This window comes from Lagenorhynchus albirostris, chromosome 6, assembly GCF_949774975.1.
Source record: "Lagenorhynchus albirostris chromosome 6, mLagAlb1.1, whole genome shotgun sequence".
In the NCBI taxonomy this organism is placed as follows: domain Eukaryota; kingdom Metazoa; phylum Chordata; class Mammalia; order Artiodactyla; family Delphinidae; genus Lagenorhynchus; species Lagenorhynchus albirostris.
The window spans coordinates 46,463,808-46,491,472 of NC_083100.1; the positions used below are offsets into that span (position 1 = coordinate 46,463,808).

The window sequence follows — 27,665 nt, forward strand, 5'->3', positions numbered from 1 at the left end:
CCTTTAACCAAGAGTAATTGTAAACATTTTACGTGTGCTGGAATAATTTATTTGTGCTTTCTTGAAAATGTAATTGCTACATAATTTTTAGGAAAAAGCAAGTTCTATATTTCCATAAAATGTTGTTTTAATTACAAACTATATAGAGCATGGAGGAAGAGAGAATAGAATAAAAATGTTAAAGAAAAAACTGCATTTATAAACCTTTTTCTTCTTGGTTGAGCTATTCTTTAGCTATCAGTGGAGTATAATTATTTCAGTCAACTATACAGTGATTAAATTACTTAATTTCTTTTACTAAAATTTCCTTGGTAGCATTTCTGAGATGGGAGGATTTGTATACGAATTACAATAAAATTCAAGATCCATTCTGGATTATCACAAGGGCAAAAAAAAAAAAAAAAAAAAAAAAAAGCCAGCTACAGAAGGGAGTTTTTAAATTTTCATTTGTACAGAACAGAGACTCCAGGGAAAGGTTATAGTGAATTCATTCATATATTTCATTTAGTAGGTGTTTGGGCTTCCATATCATCCTACCTTTTTAAAAGAAAGATATATAGCATGTAATATAATTTTATGAATATCACATTAGGCATCTTTGAGTTTTATTTCTGTCAACAGATTGCCTATTTCTTAATAATGTTTTAAATAAACTTTAAAATATACTGTCATGCTTCTTAAAAGTGTTGCCTTACTCATTTATTAAGGCATTGGGAGGAGGAAAAAAAAGAAAAAAACTCACTAAAGCTAAAAAATGAAATCCAAAAATGTTTTCTAAATATTTAAATAGATATCAAAATAGCATTATTTTGCAAACTGTAATATTTGTTGCATGTAGATCTGAAACAAATTAGTGAGGAAAATTTTCTTTAGTTTAGCTTTCAATACTTAATGGATTTACATTAATATATATATCTTAGATAAAATAACAATGATATTTCCCCTCAGAACAGTAGAATTAAAGAACAAAAAAGGACCTTAAGAATCTAGTCCAATACCCTTATTTTACAGATTTAAAAACAAAACAGTACAAAACTGAGGCTACCAAAGGTAAATGGTTTTTTTCAAATTATATAGAGCTTGTTTAGTGACAGAAACCAAGACAACATATAGAGGTGAAAATACTAGTAATCTTACCGCACTATGCACAAGAAGCTTTAGGTCACACTAGAGCCGGCCTTCACTCCTTTTCCGCTGTGATCCCCAGGTTTGGCTAAAATTAGAACGCTGGTTTTATTCACACTCAACCTGAAGCTATTCGAATTTTTTAGAATAGCAACATTTTACCTAAATATATGCTTAACGTTAAAGAAAACTTTAATATCAAGCAGCATATATTTATATCTCACTTTATCTCAGCCCTTACCTCATGCCAAAATATTTCTCATTCTTTTATTTCTAAATTTGTTTTTTTTTCTCTTAGAATATAAAAGTCAGCACAAATTTCCAGGATTAACAGCAAAAATATACCACTAAATTTTTGAATATGCACTATTTTAGAATTAAAAGAAGCAGTTCATTTGAAAATGTTCACAACTTGCCAATTTTAATCGCCATGATATTATCACCCACTAATTTTTAAAAATTTTCTTCAACCGTCTGAGAGAAAACATTTTTTGGATTAGTTTAAGTGTATTTCTTTATTTGACAAATGGATGAGACAAACCATTTTTAAATAGTCATACACTCTTCCTAAATACACATGAATTTTGCTGTGATCAGTCTTTGTAAATCATTAAAACGATTTTAATTATTATAACTATAGACATATTTTGTGATGAATATTTATTTCATTTGTTCATTCATTAAAAAAACTGGTAAAGGTTACTACACACCAGGCAATGTCCTGGGGACCCAAAGGTTAGTAAGGCAGTACCCTCAAACCCCCTCAAATAGCACTCACATTTGGTGGGAGAAAGTAAAAAACCAGACTGAACTAAGTCTAGTGTGATAATGTGCTGTAAGAGGGTGCAGTCTCTCTGTGGTGGGAACATTAGGGACATAAGGAATTCAGAGAGGGTTTCCTGAGGATGAGAGAGCCAAAGATAAGTCCTGAAAAGACAGTAATTAGATCCTTCATAAAGCATCATTAGCATTATAGGACAAACAGTTCTATTTTTTTCAAGAATTCTGCTCTTCTTATATCTGACTAAAAGATTTTCCAGTTAAGTAGTTAATGTGTGTATTTAATGGTGTGGATTCCATCACTCCTTCCCTGTGTAGGAAATAAAATGGGAAATCCTGTCCTTCTGTCTTCCAGTTTTAGCTCTCTCTCTCTCTCTCTCTCTCTCCCTCTCTTATGTAAGAATACACACACACACACACACACACACACACACACACAAAAGGACCAAACCACATCTTTTTCAAAACTTATTAGTTGCTTATTTTAAGTACCAACCACAGTGTTTTAAGCAATGATTACTTTAAGAGACCATAGATATACCCAAACAAACAGACTTATAATGTTAGGTTCCCCAATACGTCCTCTTTTTTTCCTCCTTTTTCTTATCAATTGTACCCACCATTATGCAGAGGTAGAATCCTCCTAAGATTTTCTTCATAATAAAGATATTTAACAGAAAACTTACGTTGAATTGTGAATGGAGTATTCTAAACATCTTCATTAGTTAATGAATTTATTTCCAATTTTTTAAGTACATATAATTTTCATAAAATGGTAAGGGCTAACAAATAATTTTCATAAAAGGTAAGAGCTAAATCAAATAGTTACAAATAATTTTCATAAAACAATGAGCTAAATCAAAATATATGCAATTTTACAGAACAAGAAATTATTTTTGAGCTTCAAAATCTTTTTTTGAGATAAGGTATTGTTTTTATTGTTTCTTTGCCACGAACAAACATATCAACTTTTTCCCTCTTTTCTTTTTCTTTCTTTGGCTGGGGATGGTGGTGAGGTGGGCCAGAATTCAGTTTTAACCATAAGAATGAAGGGATAAAGCCCAGCTACTTACAGCCCCACATTCATACTATTTTATATTAAAAGGCAACATTATGTCTTAAAACACAAAAAGTACTATTTAATTAAGAAATAATAAATTATTAATCGAATTATTTTGTGTTATATATATGTCTGTATTAATTTTAATTGTTTTGGACAACAAAATAAGCTTACCTAAGAACTGCTCCAAGTTTTTTCTTTCTTTCTCCTTCAACTCTTTACGTTTTATATCTTTGCACTATTCTGCCTCCAGCTAAAAACTCCCTGTTTCCAGATAATATATCTGATGCCTTCAGTTTTACTGGTTTTTTTCATCCCGGGATTAAGAAAATCAAAAACAATTGATAATGCAGATGTAGAAATCTTCATAGGGTATGTGTTTGTGACAAAGAATAAAAGATTTCACCTCCTTAATAATATTGTCCTGGGGATCTAAAGAAGAGACTGGAACACTGGTGTTTATTACCTTCTTAGTAAAAAGGCCTGATGTCGTGTATGTGTGTATATGTGTGTGTGTATATACATATACATATATATATATATATATGTATATGTATATATATGAAATGGTACCTCCTAACAGAGCAAGGGTTAGCAGTGCTATGTATTGAGCAAAGTAGTGTTCATGAGAAAACAAGCAATTTTGGATTTAGAGTCCATTGTCACTCCCCTTTGAACATGGTAAATCCCAGGCCTTTGATGGCCAATAATCTCCTCTTTTACAGAAAGCTGAGGAGGTTGGCATTGTTAAATATTCACATATAATTTTACCCAAAATTGCAAGTCTTGTCACTGAGACCGATTAAGGCAAACCATGGCATTCTCGTCCGCTGCAGGGGAGAATAGAGACCACTACTTTCTGAGTACTTATCACTTCCCAGATAGCAACAGGTGATTATGTGGGTTATTACATTTAACCCCCATAGGTATACTTAAGATAGAAGTGCAATGCCCATCTGAGAACTACAGAAACCCAGGTAAATGTTGCAGGTTAGGTTTCTGCCTACATTCCCAGTTTGTAAATACTACAGCTGGTATCCAAAACCAGAGCCCATTGACGCAAAAACCTGTGCTCTTTGCCCTGCATTTTGCTTTCTACCGTTTTCCTGTCTTTTTTTTTTCCCAATACAAGTCCCCTACTGTTATTTTTAAAAAGTTGTCGTTATCCGTTGCCAAAAGCAGCATACTGTTCAGATAAATGCACTGACTCCTGTCCCAGAAAGCCACATGTGAGTTTTCTAGCCATAGCCCCCATCAAAGTGGCCATGAGGCTGTGTTTATCTTTTATTTACTTTCCTCTTCTTCCCCCTCCTCTCCCTCCTTCTCCTCCTTCTCTTCCTTTTTTTTTTTTTTTCTTTTCTGAGATTGCTATTTTGATTGCTGTTTAGAAAGACTTTTGATGGAGAAACACTTCTCTCTGCAAAGATAGACATGCATAACACTACAACCTGAGTTGCAGTTTGATGAACTTGCCCCCAAAATGCTTGGGGTTTGTTTTGAAGTGACCAAGACAGATTTCAGGATGTTGTGATTCTTTTCTTTTCCTCCAAAAGAAGAAAAAAAAGAAAGATCAACTTACTGGGTACCTAGGGGACCATTTCATATGACTAATTTATTTTCTTTTAGGTTATTTTAACTCTTACAAAACATTTATTTTCTGTAGTAATTTTTTTCTCTTTATTTGGAGAAAAATCCTACTTCGGTGGACAGATTTTTCACTTGATTTAAAATGGTGACTTTTTTTGGTAAATTGTCTCATCTGTTGTTTCTTCAGGGTATTTTGCATTTTCATGAAAATGCACTGTCTTAAGATTCAGTGAGAGGAGGGGCAGTCAGGTTAGGAAAATGTTTTACTGTTGTTGTTAAGGCCTATTATACCATGTCAAGAGTGACAGGGCATTTTTTTTCTTTAACACATCCTGGTCCAGTTAAGGCTGAGATTCAGAAAAAGTGCTTGCACAACAATTTAGCAGGAAAGAAAGCTATTTTAAAAGTCTTTTGGGAACATGTTTGTGAAACAGGAAAAAACATAAAATTGAGTTGATAATAGCACTCCATAAAGGTTAGACTCGCTGAAAGGGACTTGCCATCTTTTTTTCACAGGGAACGTGTTGTTCTTAAGCAGCAGTTCTCACTTAAGCATGGCTTAATTCAGCAAGGAGCTTCTTCCTGTGTAACTTCTTTTGCAATGGAATATCTATTTTTAAATTACAACCCAGATTTAGTCACAGGACTAAATAATTAAAAATAAGCTGTGTTTGGTATGTGCAAAATTACAGCAGTTGTAGAGTACATCATGGGACTGGGTGCCTGGGAAATGTTTCAAGTCACATATCCAGGTTTCTCCGCATTGATTTCCTAAAGATTCTCAAGTTCCTTCAAGCCTGCACCTTTACCCTTACTCACACAAACCTTGCTCTTTCATGAACCTATGCCTTTGTGTTTCTAGTTCCTAGTCTCTAGAAAGCTCTACATCTATCCTCTATCAACACACAGTCTTCCTTTTGAAGGAAGAAATTCCTTAAATTCCACCAGTGTTTTTGAAATGTGCTCCAATTCAATTCCATGTGCATCTCTTAGAGTATACTGTCTAATCCTTTCCCATTATAGACAGTGTTTCTGGAAAAAATGGCACCTTTTACTGCTCTATTATATTATGATGAGTGTGAACATTTTATTTCAAGGCCCTTCCTTACTAATTTCCAGAACTATCTAGACAAACACTCTCAGGCATTTTCTTCTTCAGAATATCTCATCTGTACTCAGATATTTTCCCACACTTGTTTTCCTCTGTTGTAGACCCTATATTACTGACTGGAAGCCAGATACTCATATTAGAATTGGGGGGATTCATTTAGGTTAATTACACTCAACTGAATTCTAATATCCTCATAGTTTAACCTTTTTAGTATCTCTGACTTTTAAATATTGCTTTCCATCCCCATCATTATTAATCTTAGTTCCAGCCTCCATGATTACAGTATTTTCTTGCCTCACTTACTTAGAAGTCACTGCAGTATTCTAATTCATCTCTGTACAACTGCCCTTGTCACCATCTCTGAATTAACTCTCATACTTTGTAAAATGAAAATCTTGACGTACTGTTCTACTACTTAATTCCCCTACAATTATTATTATTATGATTTTTCTGCAGCTGGGCTAGCAAATATTTTGAATACTTGTCATTCCTTCTTAGGATGATGCCCATGGCAGACATCACTGATGCATCAGTGATGCTCACTGAGCCTAGACTCAACCTCATCACTGCTCAGTGCAGCAATACTGCCTGCCATCAACAGCAAATCAGAGTAGGCATAGAGATGAAAATCCATAGCCTAGAGCATTAAATCAAAACTCTTCAATATGACAGAAAATATCATCTTTAATTTGCATCCCTGTCTTTCAAGAAAGCCTTATCTCATAAGTACGTGCATCTTTTTAGCACCTGACACTTCCAAATTACTGATTTTTTGAAACTCCACATAAGTGTCATATTCTATATGTTTCTCTCTACATGCATGAGCGTGCACACACACACACACACACACTTCTCCTATCTAAAATGCATCATTCTATCTGATCAGACACTACAAATATTTATTGACTATCTATAATACTTTATTATCTACATTTGTACATCTTTTTCCCCTACAAGATTTTTTACTATCTCTAAGGTAAAAAATTATAGCATTTCTGGATCCCCAGTATTTAACATAGCTTTTGATATATATATTTCAAACAAATAAATTTTATATTCAAATGAATATACTAAAAAATATTAAGGTGGAATTATGTTTATTGGTTGTGAGAAAAAGAAATCTGTAAAGGAACAAATTTTAGTATTATCAACCTTCTGTTTGATTCTTTATAAAAATAATGAAAAATAGAGTTAATTTTAAATAAAGTGTGCATTTACTTGAGACACACATTCCCTCCCTCTTTCTTCTTTCCCTCCTTCTTTCCTTTTTCTCTATTCTTCTTTCACTTTTCTTTTACCTATTAATAACATCATAAAAGGGAAATATTTGGGATATAAGATTTTTTTTTCGTTGTGCTAGGTTTTTGTTGCGGCACGTGGGCTTCTCTAGTTGTGGCATGGGGGCTTAGTTGCCCCATAGCATGTGGGATCTTAGTTCCCCGACCAGGAATGGAACCCGCATTTTCTGCATTGGAAGGCAGATTCTTAACCACTGGACCATCAGGGAAGTCCTGGGATATAGGATTTTTAACCAGGGTTTATTTCCAAGAATGAACCAAAGTTCAATAATTTCTCTTCTCTTTCTTGCTAATACTCCTGTGTGCTATTTCTTTGTTGTTATGGTTTGTAATCACACAATTAAAATATGCCTCAAATGAGATAAAAATATCTGCATTTTTGTATACAAATTGTCAGTTTCTACTCCTATCAGAAAATGAAATAATGCTATAGAAATGTAGAGAAAAGAAATTACTGTCAAGAGAAAAGAGATAAACAACTACAAATCCTATTTAAAACTAAGGGAAATTTTCTTAGATATCATTATACTTTTTGCTCAATTGTGTACAATGGTTATTTTAAGTAAACATATTTATTCTTCAAGGGAAATGTAAAATTTTTTTGTATGAGGTGAAAGCAAATTTCAATGCAAATGTACTTTTCCTTACAAATCAAAACAGTACTAAGCATGTAAAATAGGGTTGATTGGGTGTTGTTGAACATGAGATAATGCATCAAATTGAAGGGACAACTTAGTATACATCCATGTAAACTAGGCAGGTTTTTTGGTCAATGTATTTTGTTTTACAACATGAAAATTATTTGTCCCTTGACAAAGAAGAGAGAAATGAGACTAGATGTTCTACTAAATCTAGTGTAAATCTTCCCTTAGATATACACACCTTATTTTGCATTTACTTTTTAAGATATAAATCATATAACATATAGTCCATCGATTTAAAGTGTATAATTCAATGGCTTTAGCATATTCACAGGGTTGTGCCACTATCACCACAATCTAATTTTAGAACATTTCATCACCCTAAAAAGGATCTCCGTACCCATTAGCAATTACTCCCCTTTACCACTCTCCCCCAGCCCAAAGCAACCACTAATACGGTCTCTGTTTTTATAGGTTTACCTGTTCTGGACACTTCATATAGAAGGAATCACATAATATGTGTCTTTTGTGGCTGGGTTCTTTTACTTAGCTTACTGTTGACAAGGTTTATCCATGTTGTAGTATGTATAAGTATTCCTTTCTTTTTATTGACAAAAAATATATCATTTGGGGGATATATCACATTTTGTTTATCCATTCATCAGTTGATAGACATTTGAATTGTTTCCACTTTTTGGCTATTAAAAATAATACTGCCATGAACATTCAAGTACAAGTGGTTTTTTGGATATATGTTTTCATTTCTCTTAGGTAAATATCTAGAGTAGAATTGCTGGGTTATATGGTAACTCTATGTTTAATATTTTGAAAAACTGTTAAACCACTTTCCAAAGCAGCTGTACCATTTTACATTCCCACCAGCAATGTATAAAAGTTACAATTTCTTCACATCCTTTCCTACTTGTTATTGTCTATCTTTTTCACTACAGCTATCCTGGTGGGTATGAACTCATAACTTATCGTGGTTTTGAATTGCATTTCCCTATGACTAGTGATGTTGAACATTTTTTTCATATGCTTATTGGTGATTCATATATCTCTGTGGAGAAATGTCTGTTCAGATATTTTGCCCATTTTTAATTGGATTGTCTTTTTATTATCTAATAGTAGTAATAGTTCTTTGTATATTCTGAATACAAGTCCTTTACCAAATACGTAATTTGCAAATATTTTCTCCCATTCTGTGAGTTGCCTCATCATTTTCTTGATGGTATCATGTGTAACACGAAAGTTTCTAATTTTGTTGTAGTCCAATTTATCTTTTTTTTTTGGTCACTTGTGCTTTTGGTATCATGTCAAAAAATATTGCCTAACCCAAGGTCACAAAAATTTATTCACTTGTTTTCATGTAAGAGTTGCATTTACTTTTTGAATTAGCTATAAATATCTTATTGCAGGCACATATTAGCTGTGGATTATCCAAGGGCATATATGGTTAAGGCTATTTCAAATTTAGAAAAAAACAATCACATCATAGATATATTGGGTGGAAAAAATTAGTTTATGAACTCATATTGGCTGGGCTTGGAATATGCTTTGGAAATGAATAATGATGTCCTGCCTTGGTAAAAAAGAAAATAATTTGGAGATATTTAGATTACAAGGTATAAGAGAGATTGAAGTCATCTTATTTTACAGGTCAGGAAACGGGGGGCTGGCAGCGTAACTATCTTAGGCTCGGTAAAGCTAGGCAGAATGCAAAATGGAACCTTCTTAGTAATCTTTCCACTACACTAGCATTTCTCAAATTGTTAGTTAGAAACGTGTTGGTTGCAAGAGACAAAACTCCAAATCAATCCTGTTTAGGCATAAAATGTAACTTGATGGTTTTCCCCTGATAACATTAAAAGAAATGTCCCAGGGAGAATTTTGACAGTACAGATTGGATCCCATTTTCATGCCTAAATCAACCTAAATCAGAGGATTGTGCTAATCTGACCAGTTTTCAGTCACTTCCTACCTCAGTAGAGCAGCCTCACTTGAACCAGAGGGAACAGATTTTCCAGTGGAAAGAGAGGTTCATTTTTTCAGGGAAAAAAAGAAAGTGTGCCAGACCAACAGTATCAACAGAGTTCCCGTGGTTCCGAAATGCTGAGATATGCTAGTAGGTGGTGTTTAAAAATTTTTTTTTTGAGAAAGATTGAAAACAAATAACAAAAATACCATAACTTTTATGATGGACTATTACGTTAATTCAAATTAAAACTCCAGCAGAATTATATACTTTCTGATTTTATTGTCTGAGGAAGAAAACATGTTTTCGCATAGAACTTGATTCCTGACTTTGTGGAAGGGAAATAGGTATAAAGCTCGTAGTCCAAAGAGCTGGAAAGATGTATTTTGTTTCTATGCTCTTGGGCAAGCAATTCTTTCCATATTAGATCTCCTGGAGGGAGATTGTTCCATCAAGTACAAAGCAATTTTTTTCAGGTCCCCACCTACCTTTTACTAATTAGGCTGATATTTGGCCACTTGCCTCTTTCAAATAAAAAGAAGGTGACCAAAATCACCGGAAATGGCTAATTATGCCCACAATGGGAAAATTATTCCCATGAGTAAGTACTTCAGAGTGTAAAATGAAGTCCTAAATTTAATCACAATATTATCTCTCTTTAATGGTTATTCAACTATTCACCCTGGAATGTTCATTAGATAAGCAAGTAAGCATAGAGTCAATGTTTTTCTTTTTGGTTCCAATACAATGTTAGTAAAGGCTGTTACAGTCAACCTAAAATTAAAGTCAAATTTGAGAGGTTTTATATCTTGTTTTTAATTGGATTAGCATGTTATATTCTTTACAGTGTGACTGATTACAATGTGTACAATTTGCTAGAGTTTTAGTTTATATAAGCTCAGCATTAGGAAATATGCAGTTATTTATTAACTAGATGGATATTATATTTGGAATATACTTGTTATCATTCACTTAACTCAATATTTTCATAACTGATTTAAATGACAATAGAAACAATCATATTATTTCTACAGAAGATAAAAAGTCAAGATGCTTATCATGATCACCTTGAAATATAGGATTAATTTTCACCTATAATGCTATTGAAATTGTAACAAATAACTTAAAACATGTATGAACTTACTTATATTATTAAAAATTTTAATGTGATATAATAATAATAACTAACATTTACTGTGTTCTAAAATGTTTAGGTACATTATCTCATTTTATTTTCACAATAGCCTTTTGGTTTAAAAACTATTTTGCAAATGAGAAAACTATTCTTAATGAAGTTTTTTAACTTGCAAGTGTGAGGCTGAGTTGGGTTTTAAAATCAGGAAATCTTACTCATATTAGTAATCAGTACAACTACTGCCTCTACTTGTAACTGACCTCACACATTGTCCCTCAATTATGCTAATTATAAATATCAGTTGGATACTACTTTATTTCAATAACTTTGGAAAAAGGAAAACTGTATCTGTAGCAATGGGACAATATTTACAATATATGTTTTCTTAGCATTTGGAATTTAATGGTTATTATTAAACTAAGGTGTCATTTCAAAAATAAAATACTTTCTGGAGGTTTTTATGAGAGTTTTTATTGCCTTTTTAAATATTAGATGTGTTTTTATACTAAGTCACTCATAGGATTTTGATAAATTAAATGTAATAATCTTTCTTACTCTTTCATTAATTAACTTGTTGGGTATATTGTTGCATCATTTCTTAACATGTCCTGTAATTTTTGGCACTGTATGATTTTTAAATTTTTACCTAAGTCATTTTCTGTTAAATGAAAAACAGATAAAAACCAATGTAGCTAAATTTCAGAAATTGTTGGTTTCCAGTATTAGGAGCATTAAGGCTATTCCAGTGATGATGGTAATAAGTTTAGCTTGGCCTAGATGAACTGATCAGATTCCATTCTGAGAAGTCTGGCAAGGGGGCTTATGAGGAAGTATGTTTGCTTTTCTAATTTCAATTTTCTGCAGTGCAGAAGAGAGAACTAGCCCTTTTTTTTTTTTTTTTTTTTTTACAAATGGCCTTTCAGAAGTAAGAATGGCTCTTAAAAAGAGGCAGTATATGAAGAGGTGAAATCAAGATGCGATTTTTTTTTTGGCCTAGATACCTTTTCCCTGAATTCCCATGTAACAAAAGAAAGAGCATCTAGCCAAATGGTCCACTTTCCACTGTCTTAGATTCAAACTCAAACTCCTTTTGGGTAATTGGTAGTAGGAGACCTAGAGAAAGTCTTCCTGAGCCAGAAAAAAGTTTCAGGAAAGACTTGGTTTCAAGGATACTTGGGATTTGGGTTACTTTCAACAAAACTGTTCCTATACTAACCATTTTTTTCTTTTTATATAAATTTTGAACCTTTATTCAATATTTAAATTTATCTTATCCTACTCTTTTGTTTTACAAATGAGACACCTGAGAAGGTATGTAACCTGCTCAAGCTCATTGCAAGTGTACTGACTGAGGCCCAGCACTAGCTTCCTTTCTTAAATGTTGTGAAATCATCCTTTTTTAGAACCTCATGAATGACTCTTATGGACTGTGTTTAAAAGTACTGAACGAATCCTCTAAAATCAGTATAAGATTACCACTATCTAACTTGATAAATATTTTCATTGAGAGCAGAAATCTTAACTTGTGTTCACTTCTGTCTCCGTGCACAACTAAGTGAAAGTAGTTGCTCAAGAAATAGGGTAAGATGACTAATTGAATTTCTAGAAGTACTTCTTAATCTAAACTGCATTTTAAAGTGCTTGCAAGTGAGACAATACATGTGTTTTTGATTTTGGTACCTTAGCAGAATGGCAAGTCTGAGTTGTCAAGCCATTTACTAATATAAGTTAAAAAAAAAAAAATCAAATGTCACAACATTTCTAAGGAAAGGAATTAAAAGAAGAAATTGTGCCAGAAAAAAATTATAAATGTGTCTTATGAATAAAAATAAAATGCAATGCAATGAATGAATGGCCGGTTAAATAAAACAACTGAATAAGCAAAATAGAAATGTATTCTGCACTTTTTAAACCTTAATTATCCAAATAAATGACTCAGTCCTCTAAGTCAGGATGGTGCAGGACAAAGGGGCCCAGATTTAGGGTCAGAGAATCTGAGTTCTTAGCTTTGCGTCAGCCCTAAGCTTCTATGTGACCTTGGCCAAATCACTAAAATATGTATGCTGGTTCATTCAGTTGAGATTAGCATTGTGACAACTGATTGAAATAATATAGTAATAATGATAATAGCAAGAGCTAATGCTTATTGTGTATTTATTATTAGACAAATTCTTTATATCTATTATCCAATTTAACACACTGACAAGATGAGTTATGATAAAAATTCTAGGCAGGACTTCCCTGGTGGCGCAGTGGTTAAGAATCCACCCTCCAATGCAGGGAACACGGGTTCGATCCCTGGTCCAGGAAGATCCCACATGCCACGGAGCAACTAAGCCTATGAGCTACAACTACTGAAGCCCACGCGCCACAACAACTGAAGCCCGTGTGCCTAGAGCCCGTGCTCCGCAACAAAGAGAAGCCACCGCAATGAGAAGCCTGTGCACTGCAGCGAAGAGTAGCCCCCGCTCACCGCAACTAGAGAAAGCCCGTGTGCAGCAACGAAGACCCAACGCAGCCAAAAATAAATAATAAATAAATAAATTAAAAAAAAAAAATTTCTAGGCAACATTGATTCAGCCACTACTTGTACACCCACTTTCAGGTCAGGAAATAGATTTAGTGAGTTTAAGTGTTGCAAGAGCTTAAGTTTGAAAATATGGCTCTCTGACCCCAGCATACCTCTTCTAACAAGGATGCAGTAGCAAACAAGAAGCTAAAGATCAAGTTGAGTACCCATTTTCTAGTTGGGTAAACCATGCAGAAAAAAAGTTGAATCGATTTTCTCAAAATCACACAGCAATTTAGGAGCAGCTAGAAAGAAATTCTGCTAGCTAACGTGATTGCCTTGCAGTATAATGAATACATAGACAGTCCCCAACTTACAATGGTTTGACTTTATGATAATGTGAAAGCAATACACATTCAGTAGAAACCCTACTTTGAATTTTGATCTTTTCCCAGGCAAGCAATATGTGGTATGACATTCTCTTGTGATGCTGGGCAGTGGCAGCAGCTGCAGCTCCCAGTCAGCCACAAGATCATGAAGGTAAAAAACTGATACACTTACAACCATTTTGTACTCATAAAACCTTCTGTTTTTCATTTTCAGTACAGTATTCAATATGTTACATGAAATATTCAACACTTTATTATAAAATAGTATTTGTGTTAGGTGATTTTGCCCAACTGTAGGCTAATGTAAGTGATCTGAGTATGTTTAAAGTAGGTTAGGCTAAGCTATGGTGTTCAGTAGGTTAGGTATATTAAATGCATTTTTGACTTATGATATTTTCAATTTATGATTTATCAGGAGATAACCCTATCATAAATTGAAAAAGATCTGTATTCTAGAGTTAGGAGGAATGATTGACCAGTTGGGAAGCAGAAAATTACCACTTAGTTTTGATGGGAAAATTAATTTTTGATCAGGTAAGTAGTTGTACCTAGTTTTTTCTCACAGCTGTAAAAAATTGCCACAAATTTAGTGGCTTAAAACAACACACCGTTATTATCTCACAGTTCTATAGGTCAGAAGTCCTATGGGCTTGGCTGGTTTCTCTATCCCAAGTCTCACAAGGCCAAAGTCAAGGTGTTGGCAGAGCTGTGTTTTCTTCTGAAGATCCTGGAGAGAATCTGCTTTTGGACTCATTCAGGTTGTTGGCAAAATTCAGTTCCTTGAGGATGTACAGTTGAGTCCCCATTTGCTTGCTGGCTGTTAGTTTGAGGGCCACCTTTATCTTCTAGAGGCCTATTTCTGGTCCTTGTACATGAGCTCCTGCATGGCACAGCCAGTAATGGTGCATTAACTCCTTATGTTGCCATATCTCTTCTGCTTCCTTTCTTCTGCTGCATCACTCTGACCTTCCTCTTCTACTTTGAAGGGCTGGGTTTAGGCCTACCAGGATAATTCATGAGAATCTAGGATAATCTTCCTATTTTAAAGTCCATAACCTTAAAATTGCAGATTCTGGGGATTAGGTATGGAAATCTTCGGAGGCTCATTATTCTGCCTACCACAGTATTCTTCTGTCTATCCCACTGGTTCTCAAATTTAGCTGTATATTCCTGTATCACCTAGGAAACTTGATAAAATGCTTATACCTGGGCCATAGTCAAGATGAATTGAATCTGAATTTCTTGGACTACAATCCAGGCAATGACTTTTTTAAGGTATCAGAAAATTTTAATATGTTTGAGAGGGTTGAGAACATCCCAGAACACAAGCTTTCTTCAACTTGATTAAATTCATTTTGTAAGTAACCTACTCAAAACATACTTGATATACCCTCTTTATGCCCCCACTTTGCTAGGGTTTGGAGTCACAGAGATTAATATGATGCATGTCCTATTCTTCCTGTGCTCACAATCTAGAGGCACAAACGGTACAAAGGAATAATTACAACAGTACATGAAATGTTTTAAAATAGGATATTTGAATAACTTGCTCTGGAAGTTCTCAGATATTAATTATGCCTGAGAACACTGCAGAATATTTTGCTTGATTTATACTTAATAGTACTTTTAAAATAGTCTGGCTAGTACCTAGGGACAGAGGAATATAAGTGTGTCCAGGTTTCAACATGGCCAAATGATGATGATGTATTTATAATGTGCTTCCCAAAATTTAACAGGCCATGAATTTCCTCAGGTGCTTGCAAAACGTGCAGATTCCAAAGTTCTGAAGGTTCTGATGCAGAGGTTCTGTTGTGGGCCCTAGACATTCTCACGTGTTCAGCAAGTTCTGGTGGTGATTCTGATACAGGTGATCCATTAACCCACACTCTGTGGAATTCTGTTTTATGTTACAACAGTAATTTAGTAACTGTTCATTAAATAATGAAAACCCCAAGCCATATTATAAAAAAGGACTTACAGTTTGATTTTCTTACATCAGTAACAGATCTTCAGGAAAGAGAAGTCTATTTATATTTTAATTTTCTTACTGCTTCATGGATTGAAAGTGTTAGGAACATTCCAGGTCAGGATGGGGGTGGGGAATTAAAACCTTATACTGGAATTTCTTTCTCAAAGACTCTAGTGGAAGTAAAGACAGTAATTTGCAAGAATCATTCTAGCACAAAGACTTACGTTTTGCCAAAAAATAAGCAGTGAGGAGAGAATAACAGGTAACCAGGTCTTGTACTTGGATACTTGTTTTAGTGGCACAATCTGTTCCACATAGTATAAAGTGACAGAAAGAAGTTTGCATTTGTCATAGACATGTAGAATATTGAGACTGAAAAGTGCTTTTCCCTTGTTTTGATTCAGGAGAAATATAGCTTGTTTAATATGCCATAAAGGAAGACATGTAACTAGATAGGAAACAGCCTCACTTTGCTCACACAAAGGTTCAGGATACTTAACAGCAAATTAGATATGTGTGGGAAATGCTTCTGTTAGCCAACTTTATAGTGACTGGATAAATAAAAGGAGGAGAGAATATGGCTTAGGGCCTCTGAAAATCCAAGATATTTTGGAAATGAAGGAGTGGAAAACAAAAGTTGGGTTTTTTTTCTTAATCTTGGAGTGAACATACACTTTTAATATTAGGGTTAGGTGACTCAACTAAAAATAAGAATTATTATTAAGAAAAATAAATTAATGGAAAATGTGTATATGTATAATAAAAATCTGAGAAAATAAGAAGCGGGTTTGAAAGGCACTGGATTTATGCTTTTATGTTCTGGTAAATTAGTATTGATTAAGTCACACTAATCTATTATGTTTATGTAGAATAAAACATGTTTTTACACTGAAGTAAGCCAAGAAGATTGGTTAAACTTTGTGGACTTGGAAATGTAGAACTGTTTAAAAAAAGGTAGAACTGTCTTGGGCTGCAGATCTACTGAAATTTTAAGAAATGAACCCAGAATGATGCTACATAAAGCCTTGAGTGACTAGGAAGCTATATTTCAAAAGTTAGTTGAGGTCTCAAGTCAAAGTTCTTTCTGTGATGAAATCAATCATTTTAATTTTATTTTGGTGATTCTTTGGTCAAGAAGCTTGTAGACTATTTATAAGCTATTTTTTATTCTATGTGTACAGTAAAGAAAGTTATTTTGTTTCTAGTAGTAGAACCAAATCTTCCACTTTAATTTTGAGGTGTGATAATGAAATGGTATTTATAGGATCCATGAGGCTAGCAGAAACAGAAAATGCCAGTAACTACTACTAGTACCACTGTGATTACAGATTCACTTAAGTTTAAATTAGAGCTTTCTCAGTTTTGAAGAAGTGCTTTTCCCATGAAACAAACCTAAATTCACTTGGAAAAATCCACTACCAGATTTAGTCATTTAACTTGACCTCCTTTAATTATGTACTTGATCTCTCCTCCAAATTGAATGGGAGCTACTATGTATTTCACCAGGCAACATGCAACTCAGTTGTCAGTAAATGGTTTAACTAGAACTGAGAAATTTACAATAATTTACTTAACAGCTTAGGTCAATTGATATCAAGTGAACTTCAGCAAAGATAAATTTGGAATAAGCTAAACATAGAAGAGAGAACCACTTGCTGAATGAACATATGAGAGGCTGTATACAAAGAACCAATAAGCTAAACCTAGGAGTACAAGTAAACATACTTCTCCTAGTAATAATCATGCCATTACACCTACCAATATGAGGCTCAATCTAAACTGACCTTCATATGTATCTGCAATGGCATTATCTATATGCCCAGTCATGATCCCTCCATTATTGGCCTAGGGAGCTCTTGGTGAAAGAGGTGATTCTTCCATAACTACCACTCGCCATATGTGTCTGCTGGTAGGGAAATTTAATGAGTCCTTCGTAGAGTAGATGCCTCAAGCGAATTGTATCACCACATGAAATGGACATTGCTAGATCTAATGAAGAGTACAGGTGTCCACCACGTTTTTGAAAGACTGGCACCCAAACTTGCTGCTGCATCCTTGATAAAATCAGAGATCATGAACCTGCCCCCTTGGTTAGGAGTGCTACAAGTTTACACAGTGCAGAATACAATCTTGACCCTAGTAGCCCATTTTCCAAATCACTAGGGAATAGGGTAAAGAGAGAAAGCTGTAAAAGTGGAATTACTTGCACTGATCAATATTTTGTGAGTTGAATAAAGTCCTCTTAATTATTGGTGCCAGGATGATCTATTGCATGCTAAGAGATATTTCACTAAGATACTTTTTGGAATTCTGATTTTGAAACCCATTAGATAAGCAACAAAAGTAACTGCTATTGTTACATGAACTGTTTTTCAAATATGTTGGATATAGGAAAACTTCAAACATGTTTTTTAAGGCACTTTTTCCTTCAATTTTTGAGCCCATGTACACATGGAAGGTAATTTAGTCTTGACTCATGTAAATCATCAAAGCATTGCTTCATAAAACCTATCTGATTTCCAAATAAAACAATATCAATATTTCTTTACATTCCTGTTTGTAAATCTGTGTGTTTTATATGTATTTAATACAGAAAAATGTGGACGACTAATGTTTTAAATTTGGCTTAAGCTTTATGACTTCCAAAGACAGTACAGTAAACTACTGCTTATTCAATATCCAAACGACCACAGGACTCAAAAACTGAATAAAGGACTTTATTCTGTAGGAAAGTAAACATGCTGATATAAGAACTTTTTTCCCCAATTTTCAGTGTCAGTATAGATTCAAACACTACTTAAAGTCTTCTAATAGAAGAAATGACAGTTCACTAATAGTTATGATTAGTATTCCTGATTGTAAGCTTAAAATCCTAAAGTACTTTATTGTTTCATTTGTTTATTTATTTATTCATTGATTTATACAGCAAATGTAAATTAACTGCCAGAGACAAAGGATACAAAGATCAATCAGATATGGTTTCTGCCTGTGAGACACCACACAAGCTAGGGAAATAGATATAACTAAGATTAACACATTCCAATAAATATTACATAAAATTATTCAAAGGAAGTTTAAAATACAGTTTAATTTAAAAGTCCTTTTATCATACTCTAGTTCTTTGAAATTTACTTAAGTAAAAGATTCAGTTAATTGCTAGTGTTTTGACCATCCTGGATAAATGAAAATTGACATTAAGTTTTTCCATATAATGGAAAACAACAAATATTTGTGACAAAACTCAAATATATTGTAAGCAAAACAGATTTTTAAAAATTGGAATAGCTTAATAAAAATATCATTTTTCTAGTGGCATTTTCTTTGAAATTTTAAATTTATTATGGAAATGATTTTGGCTCATTGAAATAATATTAAATTATTATATCAATATTTCAGGTCATGACCCTGGATTTAAGAAATTTTTCAAGACAGTTTTGAGTATAATCCAAGAGAAAATGTGATTTGAGTCTGGAGACAATTGTGAATGTAAGTATTGGAAAATTAGATTTTTCTCATTGTTCCATGCAATAAAAACTAAAATATCAACTCATTAATTTTTGAATTGCAAAAACTTTGATTCATTGTTTTCTCTCTATTACAACACGATTTTTTACATCTAAAATTAATGGAATTCTTCCTATTTTTTTTTTTCTGGGTTGTATTTTTTAAAGATCAGCTAATAATAAAAGCCCAGTGTAGCTGATTGAAGAGAAAACATTATTTGGAAGATTGCTACAATAAAAAGAAAAGTTTCTTCTAGGTAAGTCATTGATGAGGGCAAGCAATGGCATAGATTCTGTGTGCTAGTTAATGGCATGCTCTCATTGCATGTGATAATGCAAATGCTAAGTAAAATGAAGAAAAGTTTTTTATAATTCTTATTCTAACATTTGCCCTATAATAAAAATCATGACATGTTTCCTAACAAAATCAAATCTAAGTTCATAGTCCACTGGCAAATATCTATTGATTAGATTTTTATCTCCTTTGAAAAATATTTTTTACCCATTCAGTTAAATAAATACTATATTTTATGACTAAACCATGGTCATTTATATTTCATAAAAATACTGCCAGAGTATGTTGATCATGGAACTTAGAGGGAGTAAGCATTATACACATTACTCCTGCAATGTTTGTCTCTTAGAATTAAGAAGTTAGCAGAGAACTGTATCTATCATTAGAAATACTCAACAGAAATACTTTTATTTGGTATTTCCCATCTCCTGTAAACTTATTTTAATAATATAGATGACTTAGGGAATCTTTTATTTTTGATTAAAAACTTGAATGCTGAAGTGAAGAATAATTTCTATTAAATCATAAGGCCATTTTTATGACTTATGGATGTTAACTCTCAAGAAATTGGCCCAAATACAAATTTTTCCCTTAAACTGTTGAAGAGTCATAAAATTAAAAATAATATTAATACTTATCGGAAATAAAGGTAAGCTTTATAGTAAAATATGCTATCAAAATTTGTGCTTTTATGTTCTCGTGAAACTCTTTACCTTGTACTTTTTATCCCAACTTTGGTAAAGGTAAAGAAAGTGAGATGTTTTCTAATTACTTAAAAATATATCTGTAAGAGGCTTTCCTGCTTGTAAGGCTAATTAAGTTAAATTAAAATGTATTTAATTAAGCTCTTTAGTACTTTAAGCCATGATGCTCTTAACATTTGTAATATGTAAGACTATTAATCCAATCCTTAAAGCAAAATTATTGTGTAGTTTTAACATTTTTTCCATTGAGAGCCATCTATGTTTATTTCATAAATATTGCTAAATTATATTTCTTTTATTTTCTATTGCAGTTTGATTTATATTATATAACATATTTCATCTTGGCTTTAATGATGGAGAAAAAGAGTGTCCTGTATTTTCTGTTTCTCTTGCCTTTTCTTATGGTAAGCATAAATTTCTCTAATGTATCTCCCTATCTATGATTATTTCTGTTTTAACTTCCAACATACCCATAATTGATAAAGGCTAATAACACAAAAATACATGTAGTTATTGGATGCATAAATTAAGTACATTTTTATATCTAATCAATCAGCAATCATTTGTTTCCCTTCAGTGTACCTTTTTAGGCTTTTAGTCCTGTTGCAGGCACAACAGTATGATAGTGCAGTGTGGGTGGAGGGATGATGAACACAAATGTGCAGACGCCAGAGAAAAGCCATTACCAGAGTTCGAAAGAAAAATGGAATGGCTCTATGGTACAGTCGTACATAATAGATGAAATATTTTCAATCAGACCTGCTGATTCTGAGTTAGATCTATTAAAAAAGCAATTCCAACCTGTTGATTTTTCTCCCATTCTGCCAACTGATTGACCTGTATTGATTGAAAAGCACTTCGGAATCATGCACTATGTTTTAAATTAATTTCCTTACCCATTCACTCAAATAATTATTAAGTGCCCATTTTCTGACAGGCATGGATGCTAAGTTTGAGGCAGATGTGTATGTGAGTATGTGCATTCCTGCATGCCTCTGCATGTATATGCAGGGGACGTGGGGCTGGAGGTGGAGGGTAGACTAAGGATGACTAAAAAGCAATTGATGTACTCGAGGGGTCATAGGTCATAGACATTTAATTTTATTTTTATTTACAGAAATTTTTGTTCCTATTTTTCCCTGTTTCACATTAAAACAGTGACTATACTCTTATTATATGTTGAGAAACTCAGAGACATAATCTCATCTAATTCTGTGCCAGCAAATAATTTTCTTGTGGTGTTTCCAAGTAAACCCCACAAAGATTCAAACAAAGAAACTCAAGAAAAATATAGAAAACCTAAATGGGAAAAAGCACAACTACTCTCCTGTCATCCTTTGTATTTAAAAACATTCTCAAGTCTAGGAGCAGTCCAAATTCTGCACTTCTTAGATGTTATCTTAAGTAAACAGACTGAAATTCAAGAAACAGGATTCCTGTTTCTTCAGCTCCCACCCTCCATTGAGCATGCCAATGAGCTGCACAGGCCAAAGTTGGTTCCCTGTAGGTAGTTCTGTAACAGATTACCAATCTGATTATTGTAATTTAAGGAATTGTGACCGTTTCTCTTGAATTCATTCAGACAATGTGCAAACTTGAGTTTTTAAGTAACAATAAAAATGATATTGATTTTATGCAATTCTATAAACTGAGAACAGGAGGAAAGAATTTTTTCTTGATGTTATAAATTTCCATTTATTACTTGTGCAGCACAACAGCTGCATACATCTTTATTAAGAGATTAAAGCCAATCAAAGAATAAAAAAGTTAATATTAAATGGTGGTGAGGTGATGGTGAAACTTGAGTGGTGCCACATACTGAGGGAATTTTACTATTTATTTTAAATTTAAATTAAATTCAACTTCCTGCTAGAGAATAGAAAATCAAAAATAAGGAAACAAAATAGGAATAGAAAAATAACTGTTTATGGAAAATAATTAATAGGAATTATGCAAAAGCAAAGAAGAAATAAGGTTGAAGAAAGGTTTATACAGGCTTCATGCTACAAAACGGGAAAAAAAGTCATGTAGAAATTAAAGTATAAGTGAAGCTTAAAATAAAGCTACTAAAGTGGAAGAATATAAATATATACCTTGCCTAAAACCTTTATTGATGTGCATACAATAAAAATTCTGTTTACCAACATCATAAATGAACTTGTCATTATTTTGATTATCAAAATGTAATTATAAAAATGGCAACAATTTTAAGCATTTACCATGTGCCAGACACTTCCCCTCTGTTATCTTGATACTATTTTATCCCATTTTACAATAAGAAAGCAGAAGTTTTGGTAGTGGTAGAGGGGGTGGTTAAATATCTTGTCTATTAAATATTAAATATTTTAAACTCCCAGTTAAATATTTTGACTCCCAGATCAAAAAATAGAGGTGAATTTTGAATACAGCTGTCTGCATTCCAGATACATGGCCTGGAGCTGGCTCCCACAGTCTTCTGAGAGGGAACTGTGGACTATGCTGCTCATTGGGGCCATTGGAAACTCTTGGTGGTGGTTTGAAATTGGACATAGTAGGGATATTTACACCATGGAAATTGGCAAACACTACAAATCAGGAATTTCCCCCCAGAGCCTGATGACCCTGCAGTACATCACTGCACTTACTGTTTTCCAATGTGACAGACTGCTTCTCACAGACATTCTCACAATTCTGAAGTTTTATTTTTCTTTAATCCCTTAGATTCTTGTCATAGCAGAATCAGAAGAGAACCCTGGTGACTTAATTCAGTTGGGTGTTACCAGAAATAAAATCATGACGGCTCAATATGAATGTTACCAAAAAATTATGCAAGACCCTGTTCAACAAACAGAAGGTAAACATGACTAATTTTAAATGCATTTAAAATATTTTTGAAAGAAAACTACCTCATTACATTATTACGGGTCCCTTAGGTCCATTCTTAAAAATGGGTTAATTGCTAGTTTTTCTGGTATATGTGCAGTTTTAATTATTTACTTATGAAGAACATTTTACGATGTAATTATCTTGCCTCTTTTTAAAAATTCTAATAAAAATATGTGTGACAGGGATATTTTTAGTAACATTTTTTATGGTATAAAGATATTTAAAATATCAAATAAGTATGTGTCTTGGATTAAATCAGTGACAGTTGATCTTCAGTTTATGTGATTTATGTGTCTTTTTTTTCAAAAGCTCCTTGATAATAGCTTAATAAAATGATGAATAATTTTTTTTTTTGCACATAACATACTTTGTGTGATACATTTGGTAGCAAAGCTAATGAAATCCAAGAGCTTCTGTTTCCATTAAGATATTTTTAAGGTATTTTTGAAACATTTATTGAGGGCCTACTAAGTGCCGTATATATGCTTCAATTCTGAGAAGGACAAGTAGAGTTGCCAAATTTAGCAAAAGCAAAAACAAGTCCTGTATTTTACCTGGCAACCCTAAAGGCAGAGTTATGTTCAAAATGTAAAATGCAACACTCATAGTGAAACAAAGCAAAATGTGAAGACTTTAGATATTTTTAAATCTTTAAACCATCAGTAGAAACAAAGAATTTAACTTTGGGGGAAAATATTTGATAGTATAAAATACAATGTTTGTTATATACATGAAATGTTAAAAGTAGGTTATTATTAGTATTTGTAACTGTCAAAATGAACTTGCTAGTGAGAAAGAGAAAAAAAGCAATTTTCCCACATTGGTCAACTCTTGAAACCTTAATCTAACTGAACAATACAATTTGTTCATCTTCGGAGAAGTAGTTAGATATATCTGCCCAAATATTTTTATTACAATATATATTCAGTTAAAACATGTCTTTAAAATATGCCAGACAATGACAAACTATCTGATATTAGCTCAATAGGGATTGAATTATCAAGTAATTAAAATTTGTATACAAATTCTTTGTTAACTGATCTGGCTTCTCACTTTATTCCATTAAAATCTAAGTGTTGGGCTTCTCTGGTGGCGCAGTGGTTGAGAGTCCGCCTGCCAATGCAGGGGGACACGGGTTTGTGCCCCGGTCCAGGAAGATCCCACATGCCGCGGAGCGGCTAGGCCTGTGAGCCATGGCCGCTGGGCCTGCGCGTCCGGAGCCTGTGCTCCACAACGGGAGAGGCCACAACAGTGAGAGGTCCGCGTACCGCAAAAAAAAACCCAAAAAAACTAAGTGTTATTAGTTTAAAATTATTGAATTAACACCTTCCAAATCATCTAGATATGTGTGAAAGCTAGCTTCAAATCTAATTGTTTAACAATAGGAATATATTTATGAGGGTTTTATAATAAAATAATTTTGTGATAAAATAAGTTCAAGATCACTGCATAATAAATCTTCCTCTTGGAGAGTCATAATACACTTTGTAATTTTAAATACTCTAGAAAATCTTGTTATAAAGAAATGTTTATTTTAACTTTGTGTTCTCCAAATCTATTTGATTACATAATTTTTTAATGGAATACCTACTCATGTCTCACTCAAATGCCATACAACACAGTTGGAAAAATTCTAGACCTGGCAATCTATCATGCAGCCAGTGTTGTGGAATCTTTTGGAGCAGTATAAGGACTTGTTTGTGAGGCTTTCTAAAATGGTATCAGGAAATTTTTCTCTGATAGGCCACAAAATGCAATTTATTTAGTAATATGTGGATGCAAGCTATTTATATGAGTTTGAAAATCTCAGGAGGGAAAACAGACTATCTGAGGCTTTTTTTTTTTACCTAGAATTATTTAGATTTTCAGGCCAATAGAACTTTTTCTATTTCCGTGAAGCCTAGATTGATTCTGAGATTGCTGTACAAATCTGTTAATAATAATAAACATCTCATGCAACATTCAAGTTTCTATCTATGTGTGCTTACCTAACAAGGCGGAAAATTACTCTCTTTGATTACAGACTTATAACTTTGGAACATTTTGGTCATTTTATTTCTCTATGTCTTTAAAAAACTTTACATTTTTTTATGTAAGAGGTTCTTTCTCTTAATGTTGGTAAGAAAAGAATGAGAGATTAAACACTCTACTTCATTTGAAAAGAAAAGGAAGGAAAGTAAGAGCTAGAATTTCGTGGAGGGACCTAAATAAGTATGTGTCAGGGTTAATGTGGTGAAACAGGAAATATTGGAATGTTCATCCGTTCACTTCAGAAAATACTATAACTTGCCCTAAGAATACAGTTTCTAAAATAAAACATATTTTCAATTTCCCATAGTTTTTGAATTTCAAGCATAGGGACAATAATTAACCACTACTTTATGGTTAAGAAAACCAGCAAAGACCATGTGATTTATTAAATAAATAGCTACCTTTGAGAATTAGAATTAAAGCTAAACCTCATATTTTTTTAGATATTTCTAAATTTAATTTAACAATTAGTTATTCTAATAATTACTTTGTGAATAATCCAAGTAATTGTTATAAAGATTTTATATGATGCCTTCATTTTCAGTAGACAGTCTTTATTCCATGTCAGTGTGAGTCTACCATTATTTATGTCTTTCTATATAACTAGAGAGAGTTAGTAAGCCCTAATTTCTACTCTCCCCTTAAGGCATTTATTGCAACAGAACCTGGGATGGATGGCTGTGCTGGAATGATGTTGCTGCAGGAACAGAATCAATGCAGCACTGCCCAGATTACTTTCAGGACTTTGATCCTTCAGGTAAAAGCAGAAATTTATATACAAATATCCTTGACATCTATTTAATAAACCCTAGGTTAACTAAATTACTGTTTCCTTTTTTCCTTTTTAATTTTAAAGAAAAAGTTACAAAAATCTGTGATCAAGATGGAAACTGGTTTAGACATCCAGCAAGCAACAGAACATGGACAAATTATACCCAATGTAATGTTAACACACATGAGAAAGTGAAGGTAAGTAATAATTATAAATTCAGATTTAATTTACACTATTTTAAAAGTTAGTTGCCGATACAATATTGGAGAAAATTTAGCTAGTGTTCATTCCATTGTAAAGCCTTTTCATCATAAAAACAATGAACAAAAATATCTTCGTAGAAATAATTATTGATTTGGTCATTACACCGAGGAAGCAATCCTGCTAGGTAATTCAGTGTCTCAGTATTGGAGTTCAGAATTTTCCAAATTAAACATACTTTAAAAATGTAAGAAAAAAGAAAATTTTCATCTGTGGTGGAATTCCTATAATTACGGTCAGGAATTGTGCTCAAATAAACAAAATAAGCCCAGCGGGGTTTACACAGTTCCCTCAGCAGAAAGCTTTCATTCTGACTGGCTATTAGGTCACCCTCACTGGCATTCCCACTTTTAACATCATACATTAAAGTCAAGGTTAGTCACAGTTTGTCTCAACAATAAAGGTTCGATACAAAGTGCCTGCATATATTTGCACGTGTGTGTATATTGAGGCAGTTTGTCACAGTGATTAAAGCTGAGTTCTGATTTCTGACTTCCTGTTTCTGCTCCTTACCAGCTGTGACCTTGGGCAAGCTGTAACCTCTCTCTGCCTCAGTCCCCTCCTGTGTAAAGTGAGGATACTAAACCCATCCACAAGGTTTTCATAAGAATTGACTTAATATAAGGAAAATATTTAGAAAACTAACAAGCCTATAGTAAGCATTTGATAACTGCCAGCTATCATAATTATAAATCATGTATTCTTTGCTTACTCAGAGAAGGGTTTGAAGAGAATTATAAAAATACACAATAAGATGGTAAGTTACAATAGAATAAAGACAAAAATCAGAGAAAAAGTCAAAACCAAGATAAAAAATTTATTTGTACAGATCAGAGGCGCCTGTAAATTACTGTTCTGAGACTTGTTTTGGAGCCTCAAATTTGTCAAACGAAAAAAAAAACCCAGTTAGGAAAGAAAGCCTTATCTGGCATTTAAGTCTAAAGAAACAAACAAAAATCATTGATTTAAGGTGCACAAACTGATAGAGTGAAAATTGTCAATGTCCTCCAAAATGATAAATGTTGGTTTTCATATATTATACAACATAGATCAAGAAATTTATTTCTTCATATGTTTAATATGTGACTCCTAATTTCTTAAATAAAAAGAGCAATTTATAAATTTTGATATCACCTGATAAATTTTCATAGATATTCTTCATTCCAGATGTATTCTAATACTCATTGGCTTGCAAACTAAATGGTAAGGCTATCAGATCACATGTTTTTAAAAATATAAGTTGTTTTATTGATTTTGAGCTTACACACATGTAGAATTATACTATTGATATGAGCCTTAATTTTTTTTTATCCATACAAATTACAGACTGCACTGAATTTGTTTTATCTGACTATAATTGGACATGGATTATCTATTGCATCACTGCTTATCTCACTTGGTATATTCTTTTATTTCAAGTAAGTACATGTAAAATTTTTTTTTAACTGATTATCTTTGGTGAATGCAGTATCATGTGCATATTTATCCATGTGCTGATAAAATTTATGAAATATAGATGATTTATAATGTTTAAAATAAACTGAATGTTTAAAATGATTAGAAATATGTTGACTTTATCTTGACTTTATAAAATGTAGAGAATCAGGAGATTGATAAAATATCTGAAGCCTAACTTTACAAAATGAGTATGCATA

General features: G+C 33.0%; 1 protein-coding gene across 6 annotated transcripts in view; it reads left to right on the forward strand.

The window, feature by feature from the left end:
* CALCRL (calcitonin receptor like receptor) overlaps window positions 1-27,665 on the forward strand; it is a 112,651-nt gene that overhangs the window by 41,456 nt on the left and 43,530 nt on the right. For 2 of the 6 annotated variants that reach the window (XM_060152477.1, XM_060152480.1), the window contains 7 exons: window positions 18,976-19,065; window positions 19,251-19,339; window positions 20,393-20,485; window positions 22,782-22,914; window positions 25,624-25,734; window positions 25,834-25,946; window positions 27,337-27,428. In XM_060152477.1, the coding sequence (XP_060008460.1) occupies window positions 20,432-20,485; window positions 22,782-22,914; window positions 25,624-25,734; window positions 25,834-25,946; window positions 27,337-27,428 (503 nt within the window). In that variant the 5' untranslated portion in view covers window positions 18,976-19,065; window positions 19,251-19,339; window positions 20,393-20,431. Of the gene's footprint in view, window positions 1-14,303; window positions 14,369-15,363; window positions 15,478-18,975; window positions 19,066-19,250; window positions 19,340-20,392; window positions 20,486-22,781; window positions 22,915-25,623; window positions 25,735-25,833; window positions 25,947-27,336; window positions 27,429-27,665 lie in introns of those variants that run through there. The other 4 variants (XM_060152483.1, XM_060152482.1, XM_060152481.1 and 1 more) reach the window with 4 other exon arrangements.